General features: G+C 39.2%; 1 protein-coding gene across 1 annotated transcript in view; it reads left to right on the top strand.

The window, feature by feature from the left end:
- The window catches only part of GRAMD4 (GRAM domain containing 4), a 75894-nt gene that overhangs the window by 45176 nt on the left and 5905 nt on the right, over positions 1–24813 (top strand). Inside the window, exons 4-16 of the mRNA XM_066182934.1 lie at positions 164–284; positions 7689–7750; positions 9650–9782; positions 10265–10290; positions 12098–12189; positions 13732–13823; positions 14770–14818; positions 15651–15722; positions 17029–17072; positions 17170–17279; positions 18491–18645; positions 23119–23266; positions 23742–23835. Coding sequence (XP_066039031.1) covers positions 164–284; positions 7689–7750; positions 9650–9782; positions 10265–10290; positions 12098–12189; positions 13732–13823; positions 14770–14818; positions 15651–15722; positions 17029–17072; positions 17170–17279; positions 18491–18645; positions 23119–23266; positions 23742–23835 — 1198 coding nt within the window. The remainder of the gene's footprint in view (positions 1–163; positions 285–7688; positions 7751–9649; positions 9783–10264; positions 10291–12097; positions 12190–13731; positions 13824–14769; positions 14819–15650; positions 15723–17028; positions 17073–17169; positions 17280–18490; positions 18646–23118; positions 23267–23741; positions 23836–24813) is intronic.

Genomic DNA, 24813 nt, shown 5'->3' on the forward strand with positions numbered 1-24813 from the left:
CTTGTTTGTTTTTTTGGTTTTTTTTGGTTTTTTTCTGGTGAACGTATTTGGTATAGTCCAGCTAAAAATATCCCCCACACCTAATCTGTCATAATTAGACTTTAAATTTCTTACAGAAATATTTCAGGGTAACTAAATCCTTATCTTCTTCTTTAATTAACAGAGGAGGAGCTCAGGAAGCTGAGAGAAGAAACAAACGCTGAAACGTTAAGGCAGGAGCTAGAAAAGGAACGGCAGAGGAGGTTAGAACTAGAACAAAGAGTCAATGAAGTACTTAAAGCAAGGTAAGAGAAACATCTTCACTGTAAAGCTGAAAGCCACTTGAGATCTCTGACTGTCTCTGAGAAGTGCTGCTAAAAGCATATGTTTCCAGCCTAGGTGCTCTTAAAATAAATTAGTAGTTCACAGAGCAAGCAGCTGTCTATGTTGTCCTGTAAAACTACCTAATTAACATCCACGGATATATAAGTTACTTGGCCATACATACTACTGTAGCTACAGAAGTGCCATGACACTTTTCTAGTTGAGATGTTCTTTGGTTCACCTCTTCTGATGCCCTCCCTCTGGGGTCTTTCCTGCCTGGAGCTACTGAATGCCAGAGCCTTTGCCATGCCATTGATATGCTTATCCTTCTCAAAACTTGTGTCTTCTCTAGACTGCTCAATCCTTGTTACTCGTATTCCAGCAACAGCAAGGATGTCCCAGTGCCACAGAAAAGCCCTAAGTGCGTGGGAGTAACTGGAATTTGAACCTTCCTTGTCACTGCAATGACAGATGGAAACACCTTCCCGTGTCCCTAAGTCCTTTCAGCCTTGAGGACATCCATCTTGATGATGCAAAGCATCACATTTGATGTTGTCTCTCCTTACTCTGCTTAGCTATGTAGATCCTAAGCCGATAGCAGTTGCTTGTGGGCCTGGTTGTTCTAGACCACTTTTGTACGTGGCTGCCTGTTTAATCTTCCCCAGCAGCAGCTGAGATTACTAGGCTGAGCAGCAGCTTCTGTGGCTCACCACCAAGTGCTGTCATCAGGAGATAGTGCAGGCTGAGTTGGTGATCTCATGCTGAGCGCTGCCACTTAGAGGTGACAAGCAAGAGCAAACAGGGAAAACATTTTGCTTGGAAATGTGGTTTCCCAATGCCATGTGAGCTCTTCCCAGCCTCTTGCTTTGTTCTGTACTCATTCTGTAAAAATACCTTCCTGCTCAGGCCAGTCCACCTCCACTGGTGGCAATGGAAGCAGGAGCTATTTATAGGAAACATGTGGGCCTAGTTGCTTTGGGTGGGTCTGTCTACCCCCTGCTCATATGGACTCATATAGTTATTTATGGAAATAAAGTTTGGAAAAGACCTTCAAGATCATCAAGTCCAGTCATTAACCCAGCACTGCCAAGGCCACCACTAAACCATGCAGTCCAGAGTCACATCTGCATGTCTCTTAAATATCTCCAGGCTTGGTGACTCAACTACTTCCCTTGGTAGCCTGTTCCAGTGCTTGAGAACCCTTTTGGTGAAGGAATTTTTCCTAATACCAAATACAAAACTCCCCAGTGCAAGTTGAGGTAATTTCTTCTTGTCCTATAGCTTGTTACTTGGGAGAAGAGGCTGACCCCCACCTGTCTACAACCTCCTTCCAGGCAGTTGTAGACAATAATGTGATCTCCCCTGAGCCTCCTTTTCTCCAGCCTAAACAACCCCTGTTCCCTCAAGCACTTGTTGTAAGCATCCACAGATACTTTATTTGCTGGTGTCAGAAGGTACATTGCTGTCACTTCAGTCTGTTTGAAGACCTGTTATCCATGAATTTATTTAACGCTATGAAGTGCTGGAGCTGTCTTCCACTGGAAACTATGGAGGCAGTACATTACAGAAGTCCCCTCAACTCTAAAAGAAGCATTTTATTTGCTTTCCTTTTTAAACAGATTTAATAGTGGTTTGAAGAAGTGCCCCGTAGTTACAGAATTGTAGGATTTGGTGAACAAGTGTTCAGCATTTGTTTTTTTTTGCCATCCTTAATGAGTCCTTTCTTCTCTAACATTCTCTCCAGAGTTCCAGCTTTTCCACTATCTCTTTAAGAGTACTCCATCCCTTTCATCAATTCAGTTGCCATTCAACTGTTTTAAGAGTTTGAACAGTATTCAGACTGTTGGTGCACCAAGGCTTTAGATAAAAGATAGATTAGGCCTTCCCTCTTATTCTCAGTACCCACTGCAGTGGGATTTTTTTAGGTGATATTTCACAGTGATGGTTTTCCAAAGTCACTGGTTCTGTGCAAGATTGGTCTATATGGAGTCTTGACCTGTGCTGTCAAGTCAGCTTAGAAGGAGCTCTCAAAGGTCCTTGTGGAAGAGTCTGGTTCCCAAGCCAGCACAACTGTGCAGTGGGAAGGTGGCCCAGACTGCTCTGATCTGGACTTCTTTTGAGTGACATTTTAAAGTTGCTCTTAGAGCTGGGATGTGAGAATGCCTTTTTATTGCCTGTGCTGGTTGGTCTGGCTGTGTATCTAGACTGGTATTACGTGTTAAGAGAGGACAGTTGAAGAGGAGAAACTTGGGCATGTTGCGTGCTGAAAGTATCTGTTAGCACTATCAGCTGTACAAAGTTGTGAGCTTGTTTCCTGCTGTTGGTAGATGAAACTGATGCCTAAGGAAAGGATACTTTCTCGCCTGTGACTTGCTGCCTTGAAGAAGTTGCTTGAGATGCAAATTCCCCATGCTTGTCTTCAGTGCTGCCACAGGCCTTCGGCTTTGTCCTGAGGGCAGCTGTGCCTGGGCTCCAGGCCATGCACAGAGAAGGGGAAAGAGATCTCATTGCTGTGAGTCCTGGAGGAGGATGAGGAGCTGTCGTCTTCTGCAGGAAGGTACTCATCCTGCTCTGGTTCAGAATAATAAGGCTGACTCAGAGTCTCATCTGGCCCACTGCAGCTTATGAGTACAGGTTTCACAGAGAAAATAGATGGAAGGTCTTTGTTTATCAATATTTGTGTCAGTATCTGTGCCTTGTCGGATTGTGGGCAACAGCAAATATCTAGCAGGAGTGACATTGCTAAATTAAAGTAGGATGACATGGCTCCCTGAGTGCCATATAGATACCCTAAGGATTATGTTAGTCCTGTCAGTTTGGGTATTGCACTTGGGGATTACATTCAGCCAATTATCCTCTCTACCCAAGTGTTTCACTAACTAGTCTTACTGCTATTTCAACCTTTTTGTGACAGGCAGGATGCATAAGGTGACAACAAAATAAGGCTTGGAAAATTTTTCAGTTTCTACTCAGGAGGAGAAAAATTCGTTTGTCAATGATTTTTCCTTAACTTGTGCTTCATTGTGTGAAATTCTTCACTGCTTACTATATTTTGCACTTCATTGTGGACATCTAAAAATACTTTCATTAGGGTTATAGGTGAAATGTTGGCTTACACAGTCAAATATGTAATATGCCTGATGTAAATTTAATTTTATTAAGCAGAGTAACTGCAGAAAGTTCTGTCTGCTTGTGTCAAATTCACCCTGCTTCTAAGGTAATTGCAGTTTTAAAACAGGTATTCATATGTCCCCTGGTTGCAGTAGGAGCAGCTTTGTGGTACTTAGTTGAAGGCAAGGGTTCTTTTTGCTTGCAGAAGTAAACTGCTAATGAAAACCAAACTATGCTGCGGTATTAAAAAGAAATTATTTTAAAAGTTGCAGTATTCAAAAGTATTTGTGAGACAGATCAGTACATATAACAACGTAAAACATGTTGAAAAACATTTGGCAAGGAGAAAACAAGATCACAATCTAAATTTTTTTTTTTCTAGTGAATAACATGGTCTTCCTTCATTGATGTGACAGTTGTGCACAGGGAAGAGGGTGGAGTGGAAGAAGAGGATTTTTGGTGCTTTTGTTTGTCATGCTGTTTATTGTTTGTATATCTGATAATTCAGAAATATAGTGGCCTCAGCTGAAGTTTTCCACAGATACAGTTCAGAACATCCCAGCATTTGGAATGACAGCTGAAGCTTATGACATTTTGCGAGCAGAATGATGCATAAATAATCTGGAATAGTTTGTGTGAGCTGTTAGTGCCATATTTTGCAAATTGTGAGCTACAATGATGCAGAAAAGAAAAATAACAAAAAGTTGTGCAACAACACTTACCAGCAGCCTGTGATTTATGCAGCACGCCTTGTTATTAGTATCATTGTGAACTATTTTTACAAGGACCAAATAGACAATGCTTCTGCATAAGTCACTGTTCCTTCATTGTGGATGAGAATAGCAAGGGCTTCTGAAATGTTTGGTGTATTTTAATGGGAAGGAAATGGAAAACGTGAAAATTGTTTAACCTTTTTTTTTTGAACAACTCTTCAGGATAAGAAGCCATGCATACCAGAAAGATATGTTTTTAAATTAGGCTAGGAAAATACCTGCTTATTTTTGCATGTATGAGGTTGGAATGTGCTTTTGATGGAAGTGCACACATATTCAGCAGTATATTTGAGCCGTAGGAAAGGTGTTAACAGCCTTGAATACCTTCTGCAACAGTGGCTGAAAAAGTGGTGGTGAACTTGGAGTTGATCTGTGGGAAAATTGCTTTGGATATGTCTGAGAACATCACAGCAGTGACTGCACCTGTTGTGTCCAGCAACTCTGGTCTGCATCCAGTTTTTTGGGGGAGTCTGTTGATTCACACACATCTCAGCTTGAAGCTGTATTCAGGGCCCAATGCACACAAACTAAAAAAATTATTTAAAGGAAATGGCCTTAAGTGTCAAGGTTCCCTTAACTTTTGTGTTATACTTGCAATTAAATAAATAACACTTGGGTGCTATTCCATGGAGCAGCACTGAATGGACACTGCATCACTGTGCTAGTTGCTTTTGAGTGGAACATGTGTCCTGGTCATGAACAACTCTAATATGCATTAATATTGATGCTTCTCTGACCTCAGTATATTAAAAAAAAGAGAGAAACAAAAAAAGGCAGTTTGTGTTTGCCTCCTCAACTGTCTGAGGTTGCTCTTACCTGTTTCAAGCAGCCTGTGCTTTAAATGGCTGCAATCTCTAGTTGCATAAAGATGACCTAGCTTCATGTGTGGAGATGTGTTGGTGTTACCAGTTATACCCTTTTTCTGGGAGGAAAGTGTGGTCCAAGAGGAATTAATGCAGCTTGTTTTCTTAGGTTCAGGCTGCAGTTAGGAAGTCCATATAGAAACTCAGTGTTGTTCTGGGGACTGTTTATGTTTTTCAGCCTTTTAAATCATCTCTGGCATGAAGAGTGGTTCAGAAACTTGGAAAGATAATTTCTTCCCTCTGTCAGTGGTCTTGATGAACTGAATGGTTCAACATGACCTGGTTTTGAAGTTGAAGTTCCCAGTAGGTGTGCAAGCCCAAACAATGAATTCTGAGCTTCCTGTCCTGGATCTGTCTGAGGTGACTAATTATAACCTGATTCACAGGTGCAGTAATGAGCTGTCATTAACCTGATGATTCGTAAAGGTCAGGTTCTTCATGGGGAAGAAGTAACAGGCAGATGGCAAGTAAGACCTTGCCAAAAAAATGAAACAAAAGCACCAAGAAGGGCCAAAGCCAACTGTCATGTGCACCTTATGGAGCCCAGTACGGCTGCTGTACAGAATTTCTTGATGAGAATTTCTTGATTTTTTGCCTAAGAAACATGGGGAGTAATGACGCTGTGCTGTTTCTGAAAATATATCCCAGCATGTCAAAGGAAGACCCAGCCTGCAGACTCCCAGTGGTGGAATCTTGTCTTGGCTTTGTCACAGGAGTTGTTCTGGCTTGGCATCACCTCAGTCAGTGCCCCCACGCAGCTGGAATGGGTTCAGTAACTGGCTTCTGCCTGTTTGTGGATGACCACCTCCTTTCCACCTAGATATTTCTTCAGCCTCAGTGAAACACAGTTCCAATGACATATTTCAGATGAAAATGCTCAACTGTATGGTGTAACCATCTGATGTGTGGCTGATAAAACAAGACACCACTGTATAATAGTTGGTGCAAATTTGATCATGTTTATTGCTGTCTGTCGTTTGCGAGCTGGAAATGGAGGAGGTGCAAGGGTGTGGGAGAAGAAGCAGAGATAGGAGGAGTTTTTCAGTGAGGAGCCCGTGGCTTGTGTAGAAACTGGGAGAAAATGGCATAGGAACCAAAGTTAAAGTTTAGCTAAAGAAAATAAACTGAAGACATTTCAGGTGGCTTTTGAAAGGAAGAGTTGGTGCAAATACAAAAGCCATGGGAAAAAGTTCTGACGAGTCATGAAAGCATGAAAGTGACTTTGAAAGCAAAAGAACATTGAATTCAGCTCATCAACACCAATAAATGTTGAACTTTAATCTGTGAATCAGTAAATTACTTCTAAGTGTTCTTTTTAGAAATGAACAAGGATGTGGAAAGCTCGTTAAAAATGGGGAATGCTTAGGAAGGAAGGGAGGTAACAAGTTCTATGGTTTCTCCATCATGGTCAGTGATGTATGGTAATGTTGAGACAGCACACATTAGTAATGACCTTTTCTATGTGCAGATAGTACATGTTTTCCTAACATCCTTTCTAGAGGTACAGCAGGAGAGAAGACTGTATGTCTGTATTGCTGTAATCTGCCCAGTGCAGTGGGATTCCTCTTCTTGCTCTTCATTTGCTGACCATTCCCTTCCTGAAGGAGTAAAAAATGAAAGGAAAACTTGAAACTACTTATATTGCCTGATAAATGAGTGATCATGAAATTGCATAACTGACACTTTTTTGTTTCAAGAAGTAATCTTTTCAATCATACAACTCCCTGTCAAGTAAAGCTTGCTGTGGCTGGTTTTATGTTGTCAAAGCTCCTGCTTCATTAGAAAAATCTTTCTGAATGATATCTGCATAGATGACTGAAGACTTTGGGACTGAAGCCTGAAGTATTCTCAAGACAGGTTGGCAGTTGGAGGCTGTGTACAAATGTAATTTGAAGCCTTGCACATGTACAGAATGCCAAAAGCATTGGTGTTTTAAAAAATCTGTTCACTTTGAATGGATGACAATATTCTTGACTCATTTTGAAAGGTGAGACCAATGATGCCTACTACTTGACATATATTTTAGAACATTTTTGTTGCAGTTTTTCAGACTATTTCAAATTTTCGAGATATTTTTCAAATTGTTGTGACCTGTGTATTTTGGGAGCATACAACATAACATTTTAAATCATTTGTAACACCTGTTCCTCTTGTGAAGTTGAGTGGTGTTTGACCCTGGTAGTGATGGCAGAATTCAAGATTTGTGCGTTAAATTGTGGTTTTGCTCTACTGTGGTGGTTATCAACTTGTGCTATAGAATCCCTTTTAGTTTATTGCTGTGGGAAAAGTCATGGCTCTGAAGAGTTTTCCTGACAGGCATTGCAATGAATATACCACACAAAGGCATAAATAATGCAGGGAATTTGATACTACATTGTTGAGCAGTTGTAAGATGAAATTGAGCTGCTGGTGGCAGGGATGGCTAAACCCCGCCTCTCCTCGCAGTGGATGGTATTTCCCAGGATCCTAAGTGCAATGAATGTTTTGAGTCTTGTGAAAGGGCATAAGCTGGGTTTTCTCTGGTCATGATTGCATAATCTCAGCTGTGGAAACCATGGAGGTTCTGGTGCTTCCTTTACCTAAAAGGGAATAAATTCTTCCTGTGTAACATTTCACATTGTTTCTGTTTTCTTTGTAGGGCAGAAGAGGTGCCTGCAGCTCAGCAACCTGCAAAGCCACAGGCACAAACCAATGGAACAGGTGAGCTTGGTCAGATCTCTAACAGCACTTCAGTTCAGCTGGATTTTTTTTTTTTTTTTTTTTTTTTTGGCCCTTAGAAGATCAAATCTTGCTTCTGAAGAAGCTGAATATGAATGACAATTCAAGCAACTTCTCTCTCTACATGATTCTGCATTTACTTTTTGTAGTTGACTTTGCATACCTGAGCAAGGAATTTATTGTGTATTGTAAGGCCTTTAGGTATGTAATGAAACCTGTTGGCTCACTTCATCATTCTTGCATGCCTTGCTGATCCTTGACTTACCAGAAAATAGGTGTAATACGTAGAAAAAATGTTCTGTTTCGTTCTCAGTTGCAGAAGTTCTGTTATGCCACTTACCATATTACTACTTCCTTCCTCTAAAAGAAGAGACATTCTGGAGAAGGAGTAAGCTTAAGAGTTGTTATTTTTTTGGACACCTACACTGTCATCTCTCAAGCTGATGAGTATTACGAATTCAATAATGTACTGATGTCTGAAAGAACTAAGGCAACAATCAAACTCTTAGTCTTTCAGTCCACTTTTACTTTCCTTCCTACAGCTTGTGATTGAGATTTAGGCTTTTAAATCTGTGGACTAAATCTGAAATTTCCCCTCCTGTCCTTCCGTAGTGTCAATGCTTTCTGTTACGTGAACTACAGCCTGACGTTTTTTTCTCTTGTCAAAATTTCTTTCTCAGTACTTTCTGGAGTATTAGTGTGTGGGAAGCTACTTCATATTTTTATTTTGAAATGGAAGTGTTGTCTCAGCTGTAAACAGTTACTAGATTCCTTGTTTTTCTAGATTTCATTGTAAATCATTAATAATAGTTTGATTCTATTTTCTGAGCGCCAGTGGCTTTTTCTCATGAGCTTAAATGCATAATTTTGGCTGCTGTAATTGGCTGATTAATATTCCATGCCTCTGTTTCATCATACATTAATTTCATGGAGTTCTGTACTAAATTGGGTCCTGGAGTAATTATGATCAGTATCCTCTTTGTGACATTGCTTTATTGAGCTATGTTTCCAAATAGTCTGTCTGTTCCTTCTAGACCACAATTCTGTGAGTTACAGATGATTGGTTTGATCTCACTTGCCATACCTTAAGGCTTTTACCCTGATATTATTTCCATATACCCCTATATTATGTTATATTTTTCCTCTGAAACTGGCACTCAGAAAGTGTGCATTACTTCGATATTTTGCTGCATAAGACTTCCCAGGTAGTATTATGACTGTACATTCCATATATAGCAAGTGGCTTATGCAGCATAATTTTTGAAGGCTGACTTAAGGAAAAAAAGAAACTGCATTTTTTTTTTGTATAGCTCTATAAAGACACACACACACAGAGTCTTTATAAACTCTCAGTGGTTGGAAAGTGGAAGTAAAAATGCAGAATCTTAGTTATGTTTCCACCACCCTTTCCTGTCAAGTCCCTGTGGCTGCAAGGTGGTTTTCCTGCTTTCTGCTCAGGAGTGTTTTGGTTTGCACTTGCTTTTCTCAAGGTGACCCTTCAGCACAACAGGGAGCACTGAGATCACGTCAGTCTTTTGTTTACAGAAGTCTCTTAACCAGAAAATGTTTTTACTCTGTTTTTACTCTGCTAAAAATTACTGTTTGTTAGGATGTTTTACTCTTTGTGCTTTGGGTGATAAGACGCTTTCATGTACTGTCCTAAGAGCAGTGCAGAAGCCAGATTTAGTCTTGTTTTACCAATTAAATGCAGTTGGAGGTCCTGTGCAATGGCAGAAGTAAATTGCAAGTTTCCACAGAGAGTGTTGCTGAAGGACGGGGAAGCTGTACAAAGTGTGCTTCCCAATGAAGCATGGTGTATGGGAACAGGGGCTGGCATTGGATAAAGATGTTATCCTGATACTTAGTGCTTTTCTTTTATAGATAAGAGTAGTCACACAGTCTCTTCAAGACTCCAGAAGTGGTTTTTTGACAAATTTGGGGAGTATGTTGAGGACTTCAGATTTCAGCCAGAAGAGAATACGGTGGAAGCAGAAGAGCCACTTAGTGCTAGAAGGTAAATCCCTAATGTCATTGTGAGAAATTGTTGATGCCTTTACAAGTTGCTTTTTTTTCTCACTTTTTTTTTTCTTCTTTTTAACTAACCTTTTGTATGGTTTGAGCAAGTGTTTCAATTGCAAGTAAGAACACCAAAAGTACAGAACTACCTCAAAAGTTTTGTGACTGCTTTGGACAAAACGTGAGATTTTAAGTTTATCTGCTGTCTGAAATAAAACAAGATTTTTTGTATTGTTTACCAGGTTTTGTCATATGCCTCCCAGAAACTGAACAAAGTCTTAATTAGGCTGGAGAGCTTTTTAACTTCCGTTTTCAGTCTGATGCTAGGTAGACTGTATTAGTGACTAGAAACACATTTTGTAACAGGCTTTATGCATGTATAGTTTATAACTGTGAAGAGTATTTCAGGGATCAAATAATGTACACAAATGTGCATTTAGTAATCTATTTAACAGGTTGCTTTTATCTATTCTTTTTCAGGTTGACTGAAAATATGAGAAGATTAAGTAAGTACTTAGCAGTATTTTATTCATTGTATTTGATCTGGTTTCATTTGGGAGAATACTTGTGACTTCTTGTCAGTGGTGTATATGTATTGCCTTCAGAATACCTTTTAAAGAACAGTATTAAACTTAAGCTTTGGGTGGTTCTTAACTTTCACTAGGTTAGCCACAAAATCTAGATCCCTGTTGTCTGAGGAGCCTGACTCGGAGCTCTCCAGAACGTTGCTGTCACCAGTGGTTTCCAAGTCTTAATCTTATCTGTGGGCTTGGTATAGGCTGCTGGAGCAGAGCAGATGGAAGCAGCACTTGAATCCATGAGCTCTTCCCGTGCCTTGGGTGTGCCCTTCCTCTACTTCATCTGCTGCTTTGGTTGTGCTGCTGATGCTTGAGGAAATCTAGTGCTAGTTGCTTAATTACTTCACTTAGGAATTGTGTTTAGGACAGCTGAGTCCTAAGCCAAATAAACTAGGACAGCAAGTCAGAGGCTCCCTTGAAGAAAGACTTGAAAAGCTGTGAGTTCTACTGCAAAAGAGAGTGAGAGCTTCTGAGACTCTCTGTGCAGGAGGTACCATCATTCTTCTCATCAGGAAAGGCAAAACTAGTGTGGTCCAACAGCAAAAGCCAAGGTGGCCTTGCAGCAGCCCTCTCCTGTTTCCTTGTGTTTCCTAGCTAGTTTGCCCAAATAGTGAAACAGTGTAGAAGAAGAGGGGAAAGGATAAGAGAGTTCTGGGGAGCTGAGGAAGAGCTCCTCTTGCTGGCTGGGGGGTGTGTGGGTGTGTGGGCCTCTCCCAGCACAGGCCAGAGGTCTGCAGAGGTGGGAGACAGACTTCTTCAGGGAGTCATCTGCTGGGTTGCTTGGCTTAGGAAGAGTAAGCAGCAAAGTGTGGGTAGAGTCTTGCAGAGATACAGCCAAGAGGTCTACCCTGGCTTTAATCTAGCTGGTGAAGCTGCAGCAAGGGAGTGAAAGGCTCTGGATGTTGTCCACCTAGACTGTAGCAAAGCCTTTGATGCTGTTCCCACAGCATTCTTCTGAAGGAAGTGGCTTAGACAGGTGTATGCTTTGCTGGGTAGAAAACTGGCTGATGGCCAGGCCCAGAGAGTGCTGGGGGTGGAGCTACATCCACCTGGTCACAAGTGGTGTTCCTCAGGGCTGGGGTCTGTCCTGTTTAATATCTTTAACAATGATCTGGACAGCAGGATGGAGTGCTCCCTGTCAGTTTGCAGATGACACCAACTTGGATAGGAGTGTTGATCTGATTGTGGGTAGGAAGGCTCTGCAGAGAAAATACTTTAGGGACATGGTTTGGTGGTGGATTCAGCAATGCTGAATTGGTTGAATGCAGTGATGATCCTAAAGGTCTTTTCCAACCTAAATAATTCTGTGATTCTAAGTTGTTCCTTGGTGGCTTGTAATTCAGTCAGGTTAATGTACATTGTTTTACAATGAGACAGTCTGACCTGTACAGTGATCTTTGGGGTGAAATGAACATAGCTGAGAACAAGCTGCTTTTAACATCCAGGGTACCTTTATAAAGGATATTGATTTTTGTTCCTTTGTCTATACTTAAGAGTTTAGACATAATCTTTGTCTTGGGTAACACTTTAGTTTTTGGAAACACATTCTTATTTATTCTTTAACTGTTTAGGTACATTGGTGGGTTTAATTTTTTTTAAATTTTGGATAAACTTTTTTATCATTACATGTTATGAATATTCCTATAGTTTTCTAATTTGATACTTTGCAATTTACAAGTGATTTAACCACTGCCAGCTAATTCTAACATTGTGTTTTTTCTCAACTTCCATTTAGAGAGAGGTGCCAAACCTGTTACAAATTTTCTGAAGAATCTTTCTGCCTTATTAGACTGGTATTCTATCTACACTTCTGCTATTGCCTTTATTGTAAGTTATCCTACTCCTCCGGGGGTAGTAAGAACTTGGAAAAATAGACTGCTTGCTGAAATTCGTTGCAACTGCCATATCTGAGTAGGGGTTGTGCTACAGTTTAAGTGAAATCAAATAGTGTAACTTCATTTGACACAGGATACAAGTAGTGGTCACTTCCATTACATATAAAACCAGTTTAATTGTGAATCCTGGGTCTCTTGTAGTGTAGTTTTGTAGTTGTTAAAATAACTTAGAACTATCTGGATATTGTTCACTCCTTTCTTGTTTTTCATTTCCCAGTCCTAGTAATTCAATGGTTACTTCAGCCTCTGGGAATTTTCTTGACTGGGGCTGAAATGCTGATAGTGGTTACATTTGATGAGAAGCTATTTTCCCCGTCAGGGCTTTTTGCCATTTGTTAGGATCATATTGATGAGAGGCAAAATGCCTTGATTTCAGTAGGATTCAATGTGCCAACATCAGGTCTGTGAGCTAAGTTCAAGCATTTCTATGCTATCTTAATGAGGTTTGGATGCTGCAAAGAGTCCTAAGTATCTAGTGGTGTTTTGATTTGTTTTCCTTTCTGCTTTTGTTAATGAAATTATTTAAATTCTTTTGGTCGTAGTGTATATGAAATGAATTTCTGTCCAAGGGATTATCAATAGCTGTGTGGTGAAAATGTCACACACCTTTTTGTTAAATAATACCTCCCTGTAAGTTACAGACCTTACGCTATTTTGCATGGCACAGTTGAAGGAATATTGAGGAGACTCCCCTTCCAGTGCCCTCTGTCTGTCCCTTCTCCATATCTGCTGATTTTTCTCTTGCCTCACCTGGTAAGCCCATTTTTGAGATAAAAGCTGAAATAAGAAACTTGAGCTGTTTTTTTTTTTGAAAGCTCTGGGACCTGGGAGCCAGAACAATGTTTCACTTTGGGGTTATCACTGAAAACCCTAGTGTCTCTCACAGAGACTGTAGTCTCTGTTTTCAGGAGCTGGGAACAGAATACCTTTTGAAGCTCTTTGTGTTTGTACTTTTGACATAAAATAAAACCTGTTTTCCTGCAATCTTTTTAGTCTTGGTAAAGACTTGGGATTTAATTGACCTGAAATAATAGTGTAAGAGTTTATCCTGTTGCCCAGTATAGGGCTAATTGCTATAACTCTTCCATGCCATGGCTTCTGTGCCTTTGCTGACCATATTGTGGTCACGTAGCAGATTCACAGACTTGGGGGTTTGCCTCTTTTTTTTTTCCCTCCTACCCCTTCAAGTAATTGTAGTGTTGGAAATACTCAATACTCTCTCTGAGGCAGCTGAGAACTGGTTATGTGTCATCTCTGGATATTTGGTTCATTCTTAGTTTTGAATTCTTAGTTTTTGCATTCCTGAGTGCAGGGCCATTGTCAGTCATGGAGTGGCTAAAATTTATTAATTATTTTTAATATTAATTGCATGATTCTGAGCCCAAAAGCAGAGTGGGAAGTGGTGCTTCATATAATTCACTGTACCCCAGTTTGTAATCCACATCTCTGTTTGTTTTGTCTTCTTAATCTGCAGATTTACATCAATGCTGTATGGCATGGCTGGGCCATTCCTATGTTCTTATTTTTAGCAATTTTGAGGTTATCCCTAAATTACCTCATAGCCAGGTATTTGCATAAATACTAGATTACTCTCTTAAGTAATGCTTTGTTTGAAAGATGTTTTGTTATTCTTGCACTGAGTTGTAAATAAACTGCTGCCTTTTCTAATATTGTGAGTTACATTTAGCACAGTGAAATTCAAACTCAAATATTCTTAGTGTCATTGCTCAGTTTCTATAATCTTTTATGATTATTGGGAATTATTTTTGCATTTTGTGGCTTGGGTTATCATAAACAACATTGCATGCTCTCAGACAAGTTCCTCAGTACACTAAAATTCTAATATTTCTAATTCTGCAATATTTAGAGTACCTGAAGAACATCACCTTCAATATTGAAGCTTGCTGATTTCCCAGCAGAGAATGTTCACCTAGGCCTAAAATGGCAGTTTTGCCTTTTTGCATGGCTCTTAACATACTTTATCCAAAGTATCTTCCATTTGTAAATTCAGTCTCTTCTAAAAATTAAATCTGGGTTGTTTTGGGTTTTTTTAATGTACCTTAAAGTAGTATACAGGACCTTAACGTGCATATTGAAAAATAATGTTCTGACTTCTTAATTGATACTTTCTGTTTGACATTATATTCCCTGGAAATTGCTGGTAGCAAATAGGCTTTTGTGAATAAGTTGATGTAACTTTCTTCACATGAGAAAAATAAGAGAAAAATATTACTAATCTTTTACTACATGCACACCATTAGCATTTTCTGTAAAATCCACAAGTGGGTGATTCTGTTTAGTATCTACTTAACTAATATTTTTAGTGCTGGCTGTTTTTGGCCACTTGTGCTTCTGGTATGTTGTGGGGTCCTTGTTAATTTGGGGATTATTTTATTTACTTTTAAACCATAAGTGCTTATTGTAGAAGACTGCTTTTTTACCTTTTACAAATAATTCATGTTGATGGATGGATGGAGTTCTTGCTCTCTCTAACTATGTCTGTCATTTCTAGGGGTTGGAGAATACAGTGGAGCATTGTGCCTGAAGTTTCTGAACAGATGGTATGTCTTTAATCAGCTTCACCTGTATGCCTGCAAAAAAAATTGCACCTTTAAACCTTCCTCTGTGTTTGTGTGGGTAGTTGGAAAGGAAGGAAGAGCAAACTGCAAGTGAAGATGCTACATTTTTTTCTTTATCTTGTAATTTAAATGTCTTTACTAACACCACTCTTAGGTTGAGATGCTTCACCCTAAAATATTCCAAACTTAAAACACATTCCTGAAATGAATTTTAATGTATCAGCTTGGGACAAGTTAGGTCCTGTGGGATCTTCAAGAAGTCTTGCATCCTCATTTTCTTTAAGAGCATCATCTTAGTCCATCTGTTACTTTAGCATTGCCAGCCCCATCACTAGGTCCAGATACATGTCCCTAAGTGACAGATTTAAGTGTCATTTAAATACTTCCAGGGTTACTGATTCTACTTCCTTGGACAGCCTGTTTCGAGGCTTGACAACCCTTTTAATGAACAAATTTTTCTGAATAGCCAATCTACATCTCCCCTGGCAAAGTTTGAGGCCATTTCCTCTTGATCTGTCACTTGTTACCTGGGAAGAAGATTGATCCCCACCTCATTACAACCTCCTTTCAGACAGTTGTAGAGAATGGTGAAGTCTCCCCTGGGCCCCCCAAAGCATTGAAAACTAAAAATAACCAGCTATGAAAGACATAAAAAGTAGATCTGAAACAAGGGAGGAAAATGGTAAATGTAGAGACTATTAAAAGTGAGATGAGTGTTGCCAAGAGTGTTGAGGGGTCACCGTGTTCTGACAAGTTTTGTAAAATACATTTTGTCTGAGCTGCACATCAATGGATTGTCCCTTTCTTTCCTAAGGAGAACCCAAAAGAGGACCTGACCGTGTCTGAGAAGTTCCAGCTTGTTCTAGACGTGGCTCAGAAGGCGCAGGTACTGTGCTGCTCTCGCCTGCCTCTTAGGAACAAGGAGGTTCATGGTCCAAGTGGTCACAGGAGGCTGTTATGCAGCATGTGAAAACGTGCTTAAAGAGGAAATACTTTTCTTGCAAAGGGAGCTTTACCTGTGAGCAGTGGAGATCTCAGTAATATTCCTGAAAATGGCGGTATGCTTCAGAGAACGGGTTGAGATTCTCTGACTGCAGCTCTGAGCAAGCTCTAGAGGGGAACAGAAGCAGTTTCTCAGTTTTTTACCTGATATATGCATATAAGCTTCTGATAATGTATATTGTGTGATTAATCTTAAAAATGTACTGGAGTATGGATCCATATCCCAAATCTGCTAGTCATAAAACTGATGTAGGAGATTCTGTTCCTTTAAGATTTAGCTGAAGGCTGTGGTCTGTTTAGCTGTGTCAATTCAACAGTTTGCACTGCATCTCTAAAATAGCATGTTTTAAAAAACTCCACCCCCTCCAAGCCTTGAAATCTAATGGTGTTGGAGAGGCTGAAGGAAGGTTTTCTCCCAGCTCTATGAGTTGGATGAGGTAGCAGCTGAGTGACTGCATCATCCAGTTGAACTGCAGCCTTTTGCCATGCCTGATGATGTGCTGCTGTCAAAGGGGTTTTAACCTTCCCTTGCTAGCTGTGAATGCTCAGCTCCTTCCTTCTGCTGGGGGTGGTGCATATGTTTATATGAACACGTTTGGAAATCTGTTGGGAAGGTGAAATTTTCATGTGCTCTAACAGTAAGGATTGGTCAGAGAATATGGCCTGAGTCCTGAGCAGGGGTCAGTTGCATCACCATTTGTTGGAATTACTTGCAGTCTGCTGTCTCCAGTGGTTTGTTATAAAACTTGATAATGGTCTGTTTCCAAGAAGCTAATAGTCCTTTTGACTCAGTTACCACTTCCTGAAATTTCAGCGCTCAAAAAATATGTAAAGAAACTTTCCATTTTGTTACCTTCTAACAGAAACTCTTTACTCTTAGATTGACAGCTTAATTTAAAATATTTGCAGTAATGTAAATGCTTTCCAGTCATGGCAGTGGGATTAAATAGTTTCTTCATCAATCACAAGTTACAGAGCAAGGTTAAATGAGATGGAAGTCATCAAGTGTTGCTATTCTGTTCTGTATTTATTCAGTTGTGAAGTATATTAATGGTCAAAAATTAGTTTTAAAAAAATACTTCCGGGAATTGCTTACCAACAAAGTCAGAAAGCTATTTGTTTTCATTATGTGGGCAAAAATCCCCAGAGCAATGCAGGACTTGGTTTTAATTCTCTTGCTTCTTTTGTAGAACCTGTTTGGCAAGATGGCAGACATATTGGAAAAATTCAAAAAGTAAGTTATCTGATGTGAGATTTTTTTTCTTTTAAAACAAGACTTGACCAATATCTGTAACACTGGTAATCAAATTTTGTTTCTTTTTTGTTTTCAGCTTATTCATGTGGGTCCAGCCAGAAATAACACAGAAGCTCTACATTGCTCTATGGGCAGCTTTTATTGCATCCTGCTTTTTGCCCTACAGGATTCTTGGGCTTGCATTGGGTAAACACAATAAATAATTCACTTGTTACAGTCTAGACTTGATGGTTAAAACTTACATGGTCTTTAGAGAGAGAATTTTAGGGTTTAAGAGAGAAAACCTGCATTAATTAATCATGCAGTGTTTTAAAGTATTTTCATTGTGCTTGGCATCATTTGTCATGACCATTTTGAAAACCGTCTCAGTGTATAATAGAAAAAGACTGGATAATGCTTTTGCTTCTTGAGGAGGAGAAGTCTATGATGAGCTGTTAGCAGAACTTCTCAGACTGTCAGCCACAAGGCTTCCAGAAAATCCTACATGTTTTTAGCTCATACATCCGTGTAAATGAAATATGTGGCATGACACAGGAGGCATGAAAATGACAATGTAGGAAAAAATAAAAGAATTAGTGGGATTCCTGGTAATACTTGGAGGATGGGCTGGATAAAAAGAACAGATTACTGTGGGTCTGCTACAGATACTCAGTCTCAACTGGGAATTAAGAAAAGGGTCTCACTACATCATGAGACTCTTTTTGCTAAGGTATGAAGTCCTGTACTGTGAATCGAGAACTCTTTTTTTTCCAATAAAGTAATGGTATAATCAAATGGGTATTACTTTTAGTGGCACTGAACTTCAAATTTTGTAAATTTTGTAAATAAATGTAGATTTGCTTGATACAGCAATTGAATTTAGATGTGTGAGGAATAATTGTTTTACTCTGACTCTTAGGAGATTGGAATTGCACTCAGTAAAGTTTTGAAGAGAGTATTTTAAGCCCATTTTGAATGGCAGAGTGCAAGGAAATAACTTGTATAAGATAAGAGTTGGGACTGGAAGATAGAGTTTTATGTAGTACGTGAGAGCCCTCTGTTGCCATTAAAATTCTTGCAGGAGCTGCACAGTTGAATGCTCTAGTGCATTTTTTGTTTTGCTAGCATATCATGTTTTCAGAATGCTTCTGGTAATAAGGAACATATGTTTGAATTATTCAAATGTTCTTCTGCATAATAGTGACTATGTAAATGTTTAAAAGAAGTGGGGATGGGAAGGAAAGAAAAAATATTTTCTGGTGTTAGAAGAAGAATCAAAATAGTAAACCCAGGAAAATGGTTTTAACACTGTGACTAAATATACATTTGGTTTCATTTGTGAACTTTTGAAAATATGATGAAAACAGTGATGTTCTTAATGCCTCTTCAGCATTCAAACTGAAGTGACCTTTTTTCAGGACTCTATGCTGGAGTCAAGTTTTTCCTCATTGATTTTATCTTCAAACGATGCCCCAGACTAAGAGCTAAGTATGATACTCCTTATATCATCTGGATAAATCTCCTGACAGATCCTCAGCTCAAAGAAAGATCTAATGCTACAGTGTCGAGACGGGTAAGGGTAATGAATCTTTTTGTCCCTGTGTTCTCAGCCTCTGAAAATCAGATCCCTTTCTCCCTTTTCCTTTTCTCCAGTGACTAGAGCACATTAAAGAGAAGGTTAATTAAATCCTTACAATCAATGTTAGTTGATTGTAATATCCATTTTTTATTATTTTCAAGATTCACGGTTCTTCTATTGATTCTTTTTATTGTATGAAAGGAATCAGTTATCAAAAATGTGTATGCATGTATAGATATATTGTGAATCATGAAGGTAAACACACAAATATAACACCATCCATATTCATACCTATTTCTTTAATATACATTATGTGTAATTCTGTTGTCAAATACAGTCTTTTTGTATCCACTTTTCTCTCTTTTTGTTGTTCTCTAGACATTCTTTTTCAGTGGAAATTCACATACTTAGGTAAATTGAAGTACAGTTAGTTAAAAAATAGATAAAGACTTGAGTATAGTATGCAGCTTACTAATGGGATAATCATCAACAAAGGTGGTAAGTTAGTTTACATATTTAGACATTATTTCTCATGGTTATTTGTATTGGGTGACCTTTTAGCATAGTGGTGATAAATGACTGCACCATGTTCATACTCTAACAGTACACTTTCTTCTTGTTCAAATGTCATAGTTAAATCACTAAGTATTATGTTTTGTGCACCTTGGTAAGTTGTTTTGGGACCTGGCTTGGTAACTGAGTCAGGGTTTTCCATGTCCCTGGATTTGTCAATATTTATTAGTTTAAAAATTAAAATAGTTCTAGTAAATCTTGAGTCTAATCCCATTTTAGCATTTGCTTAATGGCTCTTAGCACAATATCTAATTGCATTCATGGAGTTTCTGAGTACTGTCAGAAATGCACAGTACTGAGCAGTAATTCAGCCTGGGTATGCAACTGGAGAGCAAAAGGGATAAGCACATGAACCCTCATTGTTAAGAAGAAATCATAGGCTTGGGGAATGGTGGAGCAGAGGGTGGTAAAATAACTGCAGCACAATTGAATATTTCAGAAGGAAGTGGACAAGGAGAGTCTATTACAGAAAGTGAGTCTTCTGTTCCTGTTTTCCAAGGAATGAGATGAGTAAATCAGCATTTGGATGAAGCCATCCATGGCCTGTATTTCTCCTGTTTGCAGAAAATGATCATAAAAGCTTCTGTGATTCTCACACTTACAGGTTATCTTTAACTGTCCTGGTTTAGATAGACAGATATCTGCCAGGAAAGACTGGACTCTCCCTTGGAATGTAAGCCCCCCACTCCCCCTTTCCAAATTAATACAAATTTGCAATTAAAAGGCTGTCAGGCAAAGATTTTGGGAATAGGTATAGCAGTTCTTTACTAGGGATATTAAAAAAAATACAAACGTTGTAGTACAAAAGAATAAGCAAACAAACAAACAAGAAATCCCAGAAAACCCTGACAGAGTCAGAATACAACCTGACACCCTGTTGGTCAGGGTGTTGGAAACAGTCCAAAAGTAAGCCCTCTTGGAGTGGCAGATGTGGTCCTGTTGGAATCAGAGATGGTCCCTGTGGAGCCAAGGGTCCAGAGATGGGTCCAGTCTTCTTTTGGGAGTCCCGTGGGAACACTGGCTGTCTGGTGACACTTGTGGCTCCTTTTTGTCTAGATGGAAATGGTTTGGCTGCTCCTCCCTGGGTAGAGCATCTCACAGTGGGATGATGTAATGTGTCATGTCGTTGGTGAGCTTTAATGGCCCATTAACAAAAGATATCCCCATGGAGGTAGTGGAAGACTGAGCAGAGATAAGAAACGTGCCCCACCCGGTTTAAACAGCGGGCTTGTTATCAGAGAAGGCAGTTACCTCCTCCCTTCTGGAGTACAACAGATAAAGAAAATCTCCCCAACCAGGTTTCAACAGATCGAATAGAATAAACATTTTTTTGGTTACAAAACTCAAGACATTCACACACTGTGGTAGTTGTGACATCATCTTACCGGGTCTCTCTAATCTGCCTTAGAGGTGGAAAGATTCTGAATTGCTGAACCTGCGTCCATAAACTTAGAGAGTAATTATTCCTTTTGGCTTTTCTTCATGGCTTTAGTTTTGCAAGTAGAGACAGGGTTTTTGTACTACCAGGTCTGGCTCGGTGGCCTTGGCTTGTCTTGCTGGAAAGGATGTGCAGGACTGCATTACCTGCTTCCAAATGTCTTTGAAAACATTAACTTGATCTCAGTAATTTTCGAGAAACTTTCTTACCCCTTGAGAGATTTCTGCAAACCTCATAGTATGAAACATAGATTTTTGTACTAAAAGGTAAAAACCAAAGAGGGTTTTTCATTTTTTCATAGGAAAGGCAGAACCCAAAAGCATGTAGGTGCCAGCATGTGTGCGTTTGTTTCAGCTTCTTATCATTAAACAGCATACAAGACAGAGTAAACTTAGACACAATGCAATATTAATTGCCTGTACCACCACTCTGACCTTGTGTCCTTAGAGAACAGTCCTGACAGCAGTATCTGAGGGGTAAAGGTTGTATGTCAAAAGCTGATGACAGATCGAGTGGAAAGGAATACCTCCAGGTTGTTGGTGATGTTTTTAGACAATCAGGACTCTTCCAGCATTACAAATACAGTCACTTCCAGTTTGATTTAATTTAAGGCTTATCAAAATGTTCGTCTCTTAGTAATTGACCATTGGTTGTCTCAAGCCTGAGTGGTAAGGGGAAACATTTACATGTGTTAGGTAGGACTAGAAGTAAGGGCAGAATTACTCACATTTTCAGCCACAGAGGGGTAATGGTACTGAAGTTTAAACTCCATTTTTAAAATCTCTTTATATAACAAGTAGGTAGGAAGAATACTCCTTATTCCAGCATGAAAAGCATTAGACCTCTGGCTCTGATCATTTCTTTGTTTTGGGCCAAGGGGCTTCACCTGGTTGTCTTCATGTCCAGCCAAATAGCTTGTCTAAGAAGACCTTCAGAAAATTCTTTTTATCCTCTATTGCACACAGAATAAGCTGTTATTTATCCTTGGTTCCAGGGACTCAGCATGGCAGAAGTGAGGCAGTATTGGTTACCATCAGCCATTTGCTTTCCATGTTAACTTTATTTTTTTCCCAAGGCATCATTGTCTTACAGGTACCCTAAAAAGGCAGATGGCAAATGCCCTCTGCTGTGCCTGTTTTGTCAGTCTGGTTTCTAGTTAGCAGTGCAGTTCACGTGTCTCCTTTTTCTTTTCTTAGTGTGTAAATCCTGTGAAGTGTTGAGTGCTGTCAATTTAGTGCAAAGTAACAAAAAAAGCAGCTGAAGGCTGGTTGGCCCTCAGCAGCGTTGGGCCTTACAGGAGAAGAGCTTATTCTGGAACTTCCATGTTGTCAGTTTGCCAGTTGTTTAACTGCATGTACATGGCAGGGCTAAGAGCAGAGCTGTTGGTGCCAGCTTTTGGAATCATGTGGTGCCCCACCAAGATGAAAATAAAAGTGCAGGTGAGCTTTCCAGAAGAAACTGTCTGCTGTCCTTCCAGAAGCAAGGCTTGTTGCCAGGGCAGTCTCCAGTGGTTAAGGAACTCTGTTTAAAAGTAGATTTTACTCAATTACTTTGGTTTCAGCAACTCCATACTACCTTTTTTCCCTCTCAAGGTTTCTGACAACCATTCAGATTTTGTTTTATGTGTCAACACTCTCAAAATCCAGTGCAACTTCAAAGCGCAGGAAAGATCAATGGTTCTAATGCCACCTGAATAAATTGAACTGATGTGCTCTAACCACACATAACTCTTTTTTAATTGCATTCATTGTGTGTAGTCTCTTGGTTTGTGAGCAAGATCTTGCAGTGCCACTCAGTTCATGTTTTATTCTGTGTATTATACTATTAAATAGATTTCACTTTTTTTCTTTTGTCATTGTCACATTTGTGTTGTTTGTTTCTTTTCCTGCTAGCTGTCAGGGCATGAAAAGGTATGGATCAGTGTGGAAAACTTCCTTTCATTTTCAGCATTTGTATTCATAATGAGCTTATGCAGTTCTGGTGTGGCTTTTTTTCCCTCTTTTTTCTTTCTAAACTTCTTTTGTGCAGTAATACTTTGTTTATCTCTTGAAGACAAGCCCAATACTGATAATATATTGTCTATTAGTGGTCCCACTAGTTATAGTCATTGGTGCTGTTTGCAGTGACTTAGCTGTATCTAATGTGACATAGCCTTTACTGTAGAAATATGGTATTTTAAAGATAGGTGCATTTAGCACCATGTGCTTCACCCCAGCAAAGTGTGTCCATCAAGGGGCAGTACATTGAAAGGATATGTTCAGGTACCATATTAGAGGCTTGTGCTCTAGCAGCAGCATAGTGCAGTAGTCCAAAGTTAATTTATGGAAGTAGTTAATGAAAATCGTTGCAGTATAGATTTTATTTTTTTTTAGAAGGAGTAGTTAGCTAAATTATTTTTGAGAGTGTAGCTTAAACGTTGCTGCTCACATTTTGGAATCATGTATCTTTTTGTGCAGCTTCAAACAGCAGCCTCCAGGAGTTACGTGGGCTCGAGTGCCCCAACTGGAATAAGCAAAGATGAAGACACAAGTCGTTTTCATACCACCAAGAGAGGAAATTTCCATGAAATTTTTAACCTGTCAGAGAATGAACGTCCTTTGCCAGGTACGATGCCACAGGAAGGCTACATCAGTAGAATATTTTGTAAAAAGCCAAGGATAGTTTAAAGTAGAATTCCTTTTCTGTGCATTGTACAGTTGTAAGCTCTTGATTTAAGTTTTGCCTTTAATTAGGTCGAATGGAGATGGTCTCTTTCATTCCATATCCTTGCAGCTCTTTGAAAGAGTGCACAACCAGGTGTGCCTTTCATGGTTATTCAAATCCAATAGTCAAGCTACAGGAAATAATTGTGTGGGTAATTTTTATTTTTATTTTTTATTTTTTTATTTTTTTCAAAATTAGTGTTAAAACAGATGTTATGTTGTCTGGAACATCTGATTTAGGCTTTTCTTTCTAAGCACTTTCCGTTTTAGGTATCTCAAGTTTAATATTCAGTATTTAGATTGTATAAGGAGACTGCTGGGGCTAGTGCCAGTCTCTCTTTTTCTTAAAGTAAGAATTCTTGTTTTGACCTTTTCAGTGTGTGAAAATGGCTGGCGCTGTTGCTTGATTAACAGAGATCGGAAGATGCCGACAGACTACATCAGGAATGGAGTTCTCTATGTCACAGAAAAGTGAGTCATTGCACTCCACACATTTCTTAGGAAGGAAATTCAAGACATTAAAGCATTTTAATCTAAAAAGGATCCTTTAATAGTGTTTTGAAACAAAAGTGCCATTTCAGGGTGCTGTGCAACCTCAAGAAGGCATCATAGGAGAGGGAGAGCTGAACCTGGTGTATGGCTACACTTAACAGATGAGATTTGCCTTGGAAAGGCTTGCATAGGATTGCAAAGTAGCTCTAGATAGACAGTTGCTAGTAGCTGCAGTCTTTGATGTGGATAACATACTAACTGTATAGATACTAGAAAAGAAACCTAAAACTTAAGTGTACTTTGAAAAATGTGATCTGCAGCTATTTGACAAATATTCTTAGTTTGGGATTTTTTTAAAGCAAGCTGAATGTGTAGCTTTCTTGAAATGACAGCAACAAAAAGGAAAACTGAAAATTAAGCCTTGGTTTCAAATTTTTATGGATGAGTGGTTGTTTTTTTAAATTTTCTCACCTCCCAGCCTCCGAGGACTGAATAACTATGGTCATTACTGTTTGGGTCTTGCACTGAAGTTCCTTTGGAGTGTAATGAAAGGAAGTAAAGCTCATCTGTATGCAATGTCACCTAGTGATGGAGGCCACTCTCCAGTGTTTAGAAATCTGAGCTTTTGTCTGCAGCACAATAACATGAAACTGACACAGTGTTTTTCATTAATCTTCTTTTAGGTTGGTGAAAGATGTATAAGCCTTTTGAGATTTGGTATTTCAGCTGTTTAAGGATATATGTCCCTTGTGTGTCTTTGAAATGCTTGTCAGGTTTAACCATTGAGTGCAGTAATACAAATACAAGAATTTTTTGTGTGTATGCATACTGTATGATCTGGGCTTTCAGACACCAGCCAGTTGGTAGAATTTATAAATGTTTGTGCTAAATTAGAAGCCGTAACTGAACTGAATGTCTTTCTTTTATTTTGGAAGTTATTTTAACCTGTGAGATTTC

Source organism: Chamaea fasciata, unplaced genomic scaffold (assembly GCF_029207755.1).
Source record: "Chamaea fasciata isolate MVZ Bird 193981 ecotype frontalis unplaced genomic scaffold, bChaFas1.0.hap1 SCAF_5, whole genome shotgun sequence".
In the NCBI taxonomy this organism is placed as follows: domain Eukaryota; kingdom Metazoa; phylum Chordata; class Aves; order Passeriformes; family Sylviidae; genus Chamaea; species Chamaea fasciata.